The 11,857-nt window shown below is 38.4% G+C and overlaps 1 protein-coding gene across 1 annotated transcript; it reads left to right on the top strand.

Annotated features, from left to right (window-relative positions):
* Positions 1-7,702: 7,702 nt before the first annotated feature.
* Positions 7,703-11,435, top strand: snrpf (small nuclear ribonucleoprotein polypeptide F). The gene is made up of 4 exons (XM_062993147.1): positions 7,703-7,811; positions 9,228-9,353; positions 10,611-10,675; positions 11,219-11,435. Exons 1-4 carry the CDS (start codon positions 7,809-7,811, stop codon positions 11,283-11,285), a joined length of 261 nt encoding a protein of 86 aa, XP_062849217.1. The 5' UTR covers positions 7,703-7,808; the 3' UTR covers positions 11,286-11,435.
* Positions 11,436-11,857: the final 422 nt, after the last annotated feature.

Raw genomic sequence — 11,857 nt, forward strand, 5'->3', positions numbered from 1 at the left:
CTGTACCGAGTCTGTACTGAGTCTGTACTAATTTGTGCTGAGTTGTTTCCTCACATCCGAAGCAGCGCATTTGTTACAGTGCAGCTGACTGGATTCTCCAGCTGAAGTGTTTGGAACAGCAGTGAGTGACAGGACAGTGAACTCCAGCTCCGCCCTGTCTGCTATTTGTTTAACTCTGAATTAAAGGAGCATTCCTGGCGAAACCCACTCTTGATTCACACTTGAAATTGATCTAAGTTAGCTGCACAGACACACAAATGAACCCAAGCGCATTTTACATAAATGAATGTAATCATTTCCTTCAGAAAGTCCCATTTCCTGCCCCCCCAAACACACATAGAAGGTGGGCTTGGTATTTCTCACTGCCTATTGGTGTGAATGAGTGTGTGTGGTGCAGAGCTGCAGCCATGCACTGAACATTAAGGGGACCAAAAGGTGGGGGGTGTCCTAAATTCTAAAACCTTACTCCTCCTATAAACAATGATGGGACCCTAAAATTATGCAAAGCTAGCGAGTGGAATATGTTTATTTTGGGACATTTTTAACCTTTTTTGTGATTACAACCTTGGTGTGGTGCCCTGCAATGGACTGGCACCCTGCCCAGGGTGTATTCCTGCCTAAAATCTAGTGTTTCAAGGTGGTTTCAGACCCCTAATTACCTTAAATAGAATGAAGCAATAAGTACAAATGAAAGAAAACTAAAAAATTTTGTGCATTTTCTCCCCTTTTTCTCCCTTTTTAGCACGTCCAATTGCGTCATGCTTCCTCTCCACCAATGCCAATCCCCGCTCTGATTGAGGAGAACCAAGCCAACCCACGCCCCCTCCGACACGTGGGCAGCATGCCGTATGCATCTTATCACCTAAACTTTGACGAGTGCAGTGCAGCTCAGCATTGTGTACAGAGAGACACACACTGAGAGCACTCTTTTCTCATCTCTGTGCAGGCGCCATCAATCAGCCAGCAGAGGTTGTAATTGCACCAGTCATGAGAGAGACCCTATCCGGCTTAGTCCCACCCATATCTAAACAACAGGCCAATCGTTGTTCATGTGGCTGCTCAGCCTTAGACGGCAGGCAGAGCTGAAATTCGATACAATGTATTCGAGATCCCAAAGGTATGTAGGTATCCAGCTCTGGTTCCAGTGTGTGTTTTTACCGCTGCGCCACCAATTTAATCAGACACATTTTGTCTGTAAACCAAAAAGAAAGAAACCAATCGATCTTCATGAATTCACACACTGCAAGACCTTTCTGTACTGTTCACCATTACTTTTTCCAAACTGAACTCGGAGGTATTGTTAGGGTTTTTGCATGATCACTCTAACTTAATTGTTTTGGTTAGGTTTCAGGTACCGTAAGATTGGAAGAAGAGACATTGGTTGTGTTGAAATTTGGTGTAAAAAAGAGGAAGGTACGGTTAGATGGTTGCTAATCTTATCATGAGCAGACGTTAGCAGATTCTAAGAAAAATATGTCAAACAAGGGTATGTGTAAGAACAAAATTTTCCATTGCGTGTCAAAACTTTAACAAAAGGAAGTTTGAGGATCTGTGTTTATGTGTGTGTGTGTGTGTGTGTGTGGTGTGCACGTGACAAGAGTTATATGTAAAAAGGTCACAGCATTAACATACAGTATAGAATAGAGAAATATTGTACCTTACATGCATGTTTTAGAATTGAATGTCCAAAAAGGTCAAGGTTGGAAGTCCACATACTATGGTCATATAATACAAATCTACAAATATCACAGGTGTGACTATAAAAAAATTCATTTCCTAAGATAATGCATTGAATGAGCTTAAAGTTTATTACTATTTAATATTAATATTTTTTTTAATTCATTGTAGTAAAATGTTTCAATTTTATTGTTTGACAAATTAAGTAGCATATAGTTAATTAAATAGAATTAAATTCCTAATCCATAAACTGTAGATACACAAATCTAAACACAAACATTTTTCTTAATTAAGCTAATCTGTTGTAATAAGTTTCACATATTTATTGGACCTGTGTATCAGATTCACAATGAATTAATTATGATCAAGGTAAAGACTAAAATGGTCCAAGTCCAGTATTTTTTCACCGACTGCTTGACCTTATGTATAACATTGTAAAGAATATTTCTGGACATCCTGCATTTAAATTGTGCAATTTTTAATACAGTTTAGGGGGTTTGTCCTTTAATGGCACTGTATCAATGAAGTGTATTAAATCATCTAATACTCATTTGCCAATTAAAATGATTAAAATTTTTTGTAAAATCCTGCATGTTCCAGGTTATACTGATGAAAATTTCCAGTGAACGTCTTTACAAATGCACTGCAGCCAGGAAATGTTACACTGAGATACACTTAATGCATGACTTACTCCAATATTCATATCATAATACACTGATAAATTCATTCTAAACACCTTTTAAGATATCAGGTGCCTGTTAAAATGGGAAGCCTGTCCAGCTACAATCAGCCACTAACTATAACTATGCCAGAGCAGACCAAAGCCTGAAAAAGACCAGGATGAGATGGATAACAATCGCACTTGGTACCATCTGTGCAGGATGAGGTAAGAGCTGCATTAGATAATTGATTAGGAAGATCAGAGATGGACAAGATTGGATCTAAAGAAGAATGCCGCTGGGAAAGAATAGAGATGGAGGAGGCCAGGATAAGAACTGGATCTGAGCTGTAAAAAAGCAGTGATGGATAAAATAAGAGATGGAAGAAATTCAATCTAATGTAGGTTAGATATGACAAGACTAGAAATGAATGTCAATCAGACAATTACAGTATATTCATCGTCAGGTGTCCACATGCTTTTGGTAAAACGGTGTTTACAGTGTTGGACTTATATTATTGGCTACATAAATAAAGGTACATTTAAATGGAGCAGATTTAGCCCATAAACTAGTAACTACACAATTAAAAGTCATGTCCCAAATGGTTAAAGGGGTGGTTTTTGTTTTTTTATTTGATTAAAAGAAATTATTAGAATGGGATTTCATGCTACATGCTTGTAACCCACTAATTCCCTGAGTAATCTTAATCATGTGGGGTGATATAGGTTCAGAAGTTGTTTGCCCCGTGTCAGATTGGTGGCTGAAGGGGGTAAGAAACTGATTAAAACAAGGCCGAGCGGAAGTGCTAGCAGATCAAAGCTACGCCGCACACTGCCCTTTTCCTGATTGATTGTCTGGAATGCGGATTGGCTGAGAGGCCTTCCGTTCCTAATCCCTTTATGTAAATCTACACATTTGGTCCAGGTTTATAAAATAACACAGGCTTTTACTACTTAAGACCTGTTTGACATTATGGTAAACTTATTGTGTCTATTAATTTTCAGTCATTTAAGCATATTGTGTGTATAATCTTAACAGTGTAAAAAAAGAGCTTGCTATAAGAAAGGATGACAGGGAATTTACAGATGCTGAGACCTCGGTAATCCCCTTAAACTGGGAAGTTCCACTTAAATTTTTGTGGGAGTTGAAGCTAATGTTAACATGCCTTCTTTTACCTTATTAGGTGACATAGGATAAAATAACATGCATTCCATTTATTCTGATTTCTTCAACCAGTACCAATTACATGACACTTCTACTTTTCTTTAAAATACTGTTATGTTTTGAAATAATGTATATACGTGTACAAAGGGCCCACAATTTTCACTATTTTAGCATTTCCAGAACCACAATGGACTCAATCTTTTTGAAATGAAACTATCTTGGTTTCACATTGACCCTCCTAGACTTTAGTCTCTAGTCAAATTGAGCATCTGGGCAAGAATTAGTCAGGCAAATAAAAAAAGCTCCAAACGTTCATAGAGATGGGAGGCCCAGTTGTCCAGATAACAATCTCTGCAGCATGTCATGAATCAGGCCTTTATGAAAGAGAGGCAATGCGTAAGTCAGTATTGAGTAAAAATATATGACAGCCTTCTTAGTGTTTGCTAAATGGCATGTAAAGGCAACATGAAGAAAAATAATCTCTGGCTGATGAGACACTTTGGAAGGAACAGCAATCAGACTGGTGAGAAACAGGCAGTGCAAAATACCATCCCTCTGGTAAAACACGGTGGTGGCAGCATTGACTGTAGCCAAATATCCAAAATCCAACAGCCGAACACTAACACTATGTACACCGATCAGCCATAACATTAAAACCACCTCCTTGTTTCTATACTCACTGTCCATTTTATCAGCTCCACCTACCATATAGAAGCACTTTGTAGTTCTACAATTACTGACTGTAGTCCATCTGTTTCTCTGCATGCTTTATTAGCCCCCTTTCATGCTGTTCCTCAGTGGTCAGGTCTCTCCCAGGACCACTACAGAGCAGGTATTATTTGGGTGGTGGATTATTCTCAGCGTTGCAGTGACACTGACATGGTGGTGGTGTGTTAGTTTGTGTTGTGCTGGTATGAGTGGATAAGACACAGCAATGCTGATAGAGTTTTTAAACACCTCACTGTCACTGCTGGACTGAGAATAGTCCACCAACCAAAAATATCTAGCCAACAGCACCCCGTGGGCAGCGTCCTGTGACTACTGATGGTCTAGAAGATGACCAACTCAAACAGCAGCAATAGATGAGTGATCGTCTTTGACTTTACATCTACAAGGTGTACAAGAGTGGACAGTGATCCACACACTAACACACCACCACCATGTCATTGTCACTGCAGTGCTGAGAATGATCGACCACCTAAATAATACCTGCTCTGCTGTGGCCCTGTGGGGGTCCTGACCATTGATGAACAGGGTGAAAGCAGGTTAAAAAGATATGTAGAGAAACAGATGGACTACAGTCAGTAATTGTAGAACTTCAAAGTGCTCTTATATGGTAAGTGGAGCCGATAAAATGGACAGTGTAGAGTGTAGAAACAAGGAAGTGGTTTTAATGTTAAGGCTGATCAGTGTATATATAAGTATTTAAAGAAAAGCCAATTTTATAATGTACAATGTAATGTATGTGGTTTTACTGCTGGTGTTAATCATGTTTGTGAAGTTTACTTAACTAGATTTGCTGCAAAGTTCCACATCACATTATGCCAAACTTTAATTTGTGGTTCTTAAACAAGTAGAAACACTGTAAAGACACGATATCTGTGAATGACTGTACGTCTTTATGTTGGATAACAGCTCCTCCAGGCTATGTATAAAGCTTTTACACTTTGCACTGTTTAATCATCACAGTGCAAAACAAATTAAAAACTTAAAAAGAGTGGATTCTTAGCTTAAGCTTTACAGTTTAAGCCAAATAATATAGGAGGATGAGAATGTCCCTTGTAACACATGAGAGTTTTTCTTACCAGTTGGTAAGCTGGCCTTTTAGCAATATTTATGGTTAGAAGTTTACATATACTTGTGGGGGAAATGTACACTCCCGTGAAAGGTGAAGTGGCCCCTGTCAAGAGGGTGGGTTGTGTAAAAACCTGAGCAACTTTGACAAGGTCCAAGGAAGAACAATAGGCAAACCAGCAACAGGGTCATGGACCCAAAGATGTGTGTGGGGAGTGAAGGCTGGCTTGTTAAGTCTAATTCCAAAGGATAGCTACTGTCGCACAAATTGCAGAAAGACTTATGCTGGATATGCTAGAAAGGTGCCAGAACACAGTGCATTGCAGCGCGCTGCATATGGGGCTGTGTAGACACCACAAAAAGTACCTAAAATAGGCATGTGGGCATGAGAAATGGACCACAGGGTAATGAAACCAGGTAACCTGGTCTGATAATGCTTACTTTAACATCATGTGGACGACGGGGTGTGTGGACATTACCCTGGAATAACATCAAAATGCTATATGGGAAGAAGGCTCTGATGCACTGGGCAGTGTTCTGCTGGGAAACCTTGGGCACTGGCATTCATGTGGATGTTACTATTGCACTGTACCACCTACTGAAACATTGCTGCAGACCAAGTACACCCCTTCGTGGCAAAAGTATCCCCTTGGGAATTGGGACAGTGGTAGACAGCTCTAAATCCCTGCTTTGCCATGCAGCCACTGTTGGAGCGCCATACAGTGGCTTACCCTACGCTCTGACCACAGCTTCCAAACAAGCTAATACATGGCAAAAAAAAAATAATAATAATTGTGCTGTCCACAGGGTGGCTCAGTGTGTAGCACTGTCACCTCACAGCAAGAAGATCCTGGGTTTAATTCCCAGGTGGAGCAGTCCAGGTCCTTTCCTTGTGGAGTTTGCATGTTATTCCCATGTTTGTGTGGGTTTCCTTCTGCTGCTTCAGTTTTCTCCCACAGTCCAAAGACATGCAGCCAGGTTAATTTTAGCTACTAAATTTTGCCCTAGGTTTGTCTGTGTGTGTGTGTGTGTGTGTGTGTGCCCTGGCGACATGTCCAGGGTGTTTCCAGTGAACTGGATGCACTGTGACCCAGAATAGAACAAAGCGGCTGGATTTAAAGCAGTGTTCAATGTGTTGTCTTAGTCTCCAAATTCTCCAGATCTTAAAATGATTGTGTATATGGAATGTGCTGGACAAAAAAAGTCTGATCCTTGAAGACCCCATCTGGTAACTTACAGGCCTTAAAAGATCTTGGTGCCAGATACCAAAGGACACCTTCGGAAGCCCATGCCTCGACTTGGTCAGAGCTGTTTTGGCTCACGTTTATTGTGGATTGAAAATACTCTGAAAAGTACTAGCCAATTGCAATGTTCAAATTGTTTTCTTTGGGCATGATATTTTTAAAAGGTTAAAATGTATGAATATGATCAACAATAACTGACTTTATAGTATTTGTCAAATCTGTTATAACCTGTGAAGTGTTTCAGTTTATTATTGGCCTCTAGAGTTTTAGAAGATGATAAAAAAAAAAGTTTCATTTGGTTTTGGAAATGTCACTGATTCTATCCATTAGCCTCATAGTGATTAAAACACCACCAAGCAGCAGTTAAATAATGTACAGGAGTTTTTCCAAAGAGCAAATGAAATGCACAAGGATTGGAGTAATGAATTCATAATGAGTTCATCAATGTTTTAATGCTGCAAAAAATTTTCAAGAATGGTTTGAGAAATATGACAGTGTTCAAGGTGTTCTCTTAGTCTCCAAATTCTCCAGATCTCAAAATGATCAAGCACAGGACACCTTCAGAAGCCAATGCCTCAGAGCTGTTTTGGCTCACGCTTATTGTGGATTATCTGGAAATATGACAAATAATGCTGGGCCGATATCTGTACAGCACACCCAATACTTGTCCCTTAGCTCTTTTAACATTGATTGGTTGCTTAAACAACCAATCACCAAGCTACAGTCACAGCACTGTACTTGGAATTGGTGGAGTTCAACCAAATTCTGTGGTTTTTGAAAATTCTGCTGGACTTTATTTTTAAGTACAGTTCACATATTTTTGATGGGGTAGGGTCAGGACTTTAGAAAGGTCATTTCAAAACCAGTTTGGGTGTGTGTTTTAGGCCCAGGTCCTGGTTGGACACTTAGTTACATCTACTGAGTTTTTCTTCCTTTTCTATTCTTTCATCTACCCCTGCAATACATCAGTTCCACTGGCAGCAAAGCAGCTCCAGAGCATCATGCTATGCTACTATGACCACTTGTGTAGTGCTGTAATGTTTTGTAGTTCAGTTTGTAACCACTAGAGCCTCATTCTGCCCTGTGCTCCTCAGCAAAGTAGCTGCACCAGGACAGTAGATGGCGCTGCGAGTCATTTTCTCTCTGTCTCCGGTTCAAGGGTTACTCGTTGTCCTACCTTTTCCTGGCGGCAAGGCGTGCGAGTGCGCTGAAGAAACTGATGCTTTTTGAATAAAGAAATATTTTGGTTGTTAAACTCTAATTTTTAAACATGGTAAGTTTGCTTCCATTTGTTAGCTGTGAGAATAACTTAATTATTTGTGCTAGTGAGAAACGCTGGACACTTTTCATTCATTGTTCGGTTGGTGAGTGGATTAGACAACACGCGCATAACGTAGACTGGTCGTTTCTATTCACCACTTATTAATGTTTATTTCATAAATAAGCAATGTTATTATTATTTGTATTCCTTTTATTCCTGTTTTCGTGTGTTTAATATTTAGTATGTGTTTTGAAAGACGTATATATTGTATGTACCTGACTATCAACGTTATTTAGTTAGTAGCAAGTAGTTTGCTAATTTTTTCCCCATCCGTTTTCCGACAAAGCCCGCCCATCGCGCTGGATTGGTTAACACACTTTCATTTCTAGTGGTTCACAGCGTCGCTCTGAAAGTACTGACCAATCGCAATGTTCAGATTGTTTTCTTGGGGCATGATATTTTTAAAAGGTTTAAATGTATGAATATGAACAACAATAATTGATTTTTCTATTATCTATCAAATGTGTTTTAATCTGTGAAGTGTAACAGTTTATTATTGGCCTTATTGATAAAAAAAAGTTCCAATAGGTTTTGGAAATGCCACTGATTCTATCCATTACCCCAATGTGATTCAAACACCACCAAACAGCAGTTAAATAACTGCGCAGTAGTTAAATAAATGCGCATGGATTGGAGTAATGAATTCATAATGAGTTCATTAATATATTTATATTTTAAATTATATAAAATGATTATTTGGCTGTTTCGTATAAAAAAATTTTTGTAAATCAAAGAAACATCTAAATTGGATCAGAATGCTCATACAGTTTCTTTAATTTCCTTCGGCATCAATAAAGCTATCTATCTTATCTATCTAATCTATCTAATCTATCTATCTATCTAATCTATCTATCTATCTATCTATCTATCTATCTATCTATCTATCTAATTTAAATACGTGTAATGGGCGCAACACAAAAAATACAGCTTGTGCAAAATGCAGAGACAAGAATAATAACACAAACTAGTAAACAAGATTATCTTACTTCACGCTGACTACCGGTTTCCTTCAGGATTGAATACAATTGTACCGTTGGTTTTTAAATCTCTTAATGGTTTAGCATCTTCAAACATTTCAGAATGTCTGATAAATTATGTTGCAAATTGTGTTTTAATATCAAGTGCCATCTTTCTCCATGTTCCACAATGAAAACTTAAGAGCAGAGAAGCAGTGTTTTGTTCTTATGCACCATTACATTCTTTCTGTCAATGTTTTAAAAACATATTTCTTTACTTTAGCATTTAATTTGTGCTATTATTGTACTATGTCAGCTGTATAAATACACTGTGATGCACAGGACACATTTGATCAACCATGTCTAGTTTGGTAAAGTAACCCATCATGTTCTTTTTTTTTTTTCCTTTCAGAGTTTGCCTTTGAATCCTAAACCATTCCTGAATGGTCTGACAGGGAAACCAGTAATGGTGAAGCTGAAATGGGGAATGGAGTACAAGGGCTACTTGGTATCCGTGGACAGCTACATGAACATGCAGGTCTGGATTTAATTTTATTATTTTTTTTATTAATATCTAGCTAAATGTCCACATGACATTTAACATGACAATTGTAACAGTTACAATTCTGAAAGATAAGGAGTGATTGACCACCATTTTTCAAAATCTGTTTTGTTAAAATGATGGTGTTGTTAAAGAGTGATGTCTGGGCCTTCCATAAGTGTTCAGTTTGATAATGTGATTACTGGAGAGCCATATTGTATAATTTCTTGATGGTTTTATATTGACTGACATTATCACCTTGAGCACAGCTGTCTTTCTGATCTATACATATCACACTAAAAATGATTAAGTATGAGTGTTTAACCCCAATTTCATACTTTATTTACTGATGCGTTTTAGTAGATGTAAATGCATATGTTTATGATCTATGTTTCATCTTTTAAACCACAGACAGTTAAGCCGTCAGTGTAAAACTTATGTTGTTTGTGCCCTAAAAATAAATTCTTTCTTAGTCACATTTATGTTTCCTCATCTTGGAAATGGGAGGGGAGGAATTGTTCCTTTTTTCTTTTTTTTTCTCCAGCCTTGTTGTTTTTAATTCCGTTTTGCAATGACTTTATCTCATGTATCACCTCCGCGATGGCCAAAAGAGGCAGATTAGCACCCACTCGCCTCACTGCTTACTTTTTACATCCCTATAAATTACTTGGCAGGGTCACAACCAGTCAGTTCTGCTGCTGCAATAACAAATCTTCCCTCCCTCTCTAAGCACAGGCAACTGACTGTAAGATGCCCAGCCTGATCGATAGCTCTGCAGACATTCAAACTTGAGAGCTCCAGCTCTTCACGGTGGTGGGCTACTGTAGCCATGTTTATTACTTAATTCTATCATACAGCACACCTGTCTAAAACATCTGCACTAGTTGTGACTTCTTTCCTAAGGCTTTTTCCCTTTGTGTTGTCAACAAATACCATGCACTAATTGCTAAAAAGTCTTTTAAAAGAATGGTGTTCCAATTGACCGCTATGCCACTTGTGCGCCTATAAAAAAAAATATATATATTTTTTTATTTTAAGTGCCATCAGCCAGTCGGAATAGCTGTGCTGGATTAACCCCCTGTCCAGGGTGTTTCTGCCTTATGCAGTGTTTTCCATTGGAATACGATCCACTATGATTCTGACCAGGATAAAGCAGTTGATGAATGAAATACTACTCCTTTAAAGTTATCCATGTTACGTCGTATTGCATCGTACTAGAATTGAAGTGTTTTCTCTCTCCCACTCTATGCCCAGTTGGCTAACACAGAGGAGTATGTGGATGGAGCTTTGGCTGGTCACCTAGGAGAGGTGCTAATCAGGTAAGAGTGTGTTAACACTAAGTACGGACACAGAATACTGACACAAACTTTTGTTTATTGTTGTGACCGGTAGAAGGTTTGCATTGCAAGCCTTCATCACAAGCTATCTATATTTTGCTTTGATTTTACTATGTTTAAATAGCAGACTACAGACTAAGCAACTGTGAGTTAAGGGTCTTGCTTAAGGGCCCAACAGTGGCAACCTGGCAGTGGTGGGGTTTGAACCAGCGACCTTCTGTTTACTAGTCCAGTACCTTAACCATTAGGCTACAACTGCCCAGAAGGAAGATAAAGATCCCTAGAAGGGATGTGAACATTAACTGAAACATTCAACCTTTGTCTGTGATCTATATGATGCATTGTTCTGCTGCCACATGACTGGCTGATTGGATTATTACCTGAAAGAGCAGATGTTTTAAATGTCTTTATAGACTTACTGCTCACTATCAGATTAAATGTTAACTCATTTTTTTTTAACTACACCCTCATGTGTATAGTCTGCAGAAACAAATCAGGAGACCTAAACATTTTTTTTCTCCCTAGGTGTAACAATGTATTGTATATACGAGGCGTGGAAGAGGAGGAAGAGGACGGCGAGATGCGTGAATGATGTGGGGATTATTAAGTTAGGTTGAAAATGTACGACGTTTTAGTTTTATGTGATTTTTTTTTTCTTTTTTTGTGAAAAGCATTTGTTATTTTGTACACTGTATAAGCGTAATTGTAGCACAATTGTGCAAATAAAATTATGCATTTTGTATTTGGCTTGTTTTTTTAATCTGGAAAATGATTCTTACACTTTGGTTTGGACTGTTGCTATTACATTTTTATTAAACGTTTAGAAATTGTTTTAGTTTGTGTTTGTACTGTATATCAGCAGTCAACAAAGTTTTCAATTAAAATCACAAAGCAGAATGTCTCGTGTAGAAAGTACCATGTTTGGATCAGTTTTTTTCGCAAATAAGGCAGTACATCTGCAAAAATACACCCAGTTTAAATCATCTCGAGCTCAACAGGAAACACTGGTTTAGTGAACCTTCTGCAGTGATGCCACTTTATGGTAAGAGAGTATCAGTCTGTTTTGTCTGGTAATACAGGGTGCAACTAAACATGTTATGGTAGCAACTTTCAGTAGTAGAAAATATTCATCCCATATCCACCATTACTTCTGAAACTGATTCT

Source organism: Trichomycterus rosablanca, chromosome 4, assembly GCF_030014385.1.
Source record: "Trichomycterus rosablanca isolate fTriRos1 chromosome 4, fTriRos1.hap1, whole genome shotgun sequence".
NCBI lineage: Eukaryota > Metazoa > Chordata > Actinopteri > Siluriformes > Trichomycteridae > Trichomycterus > Trichomycterus rosablanca.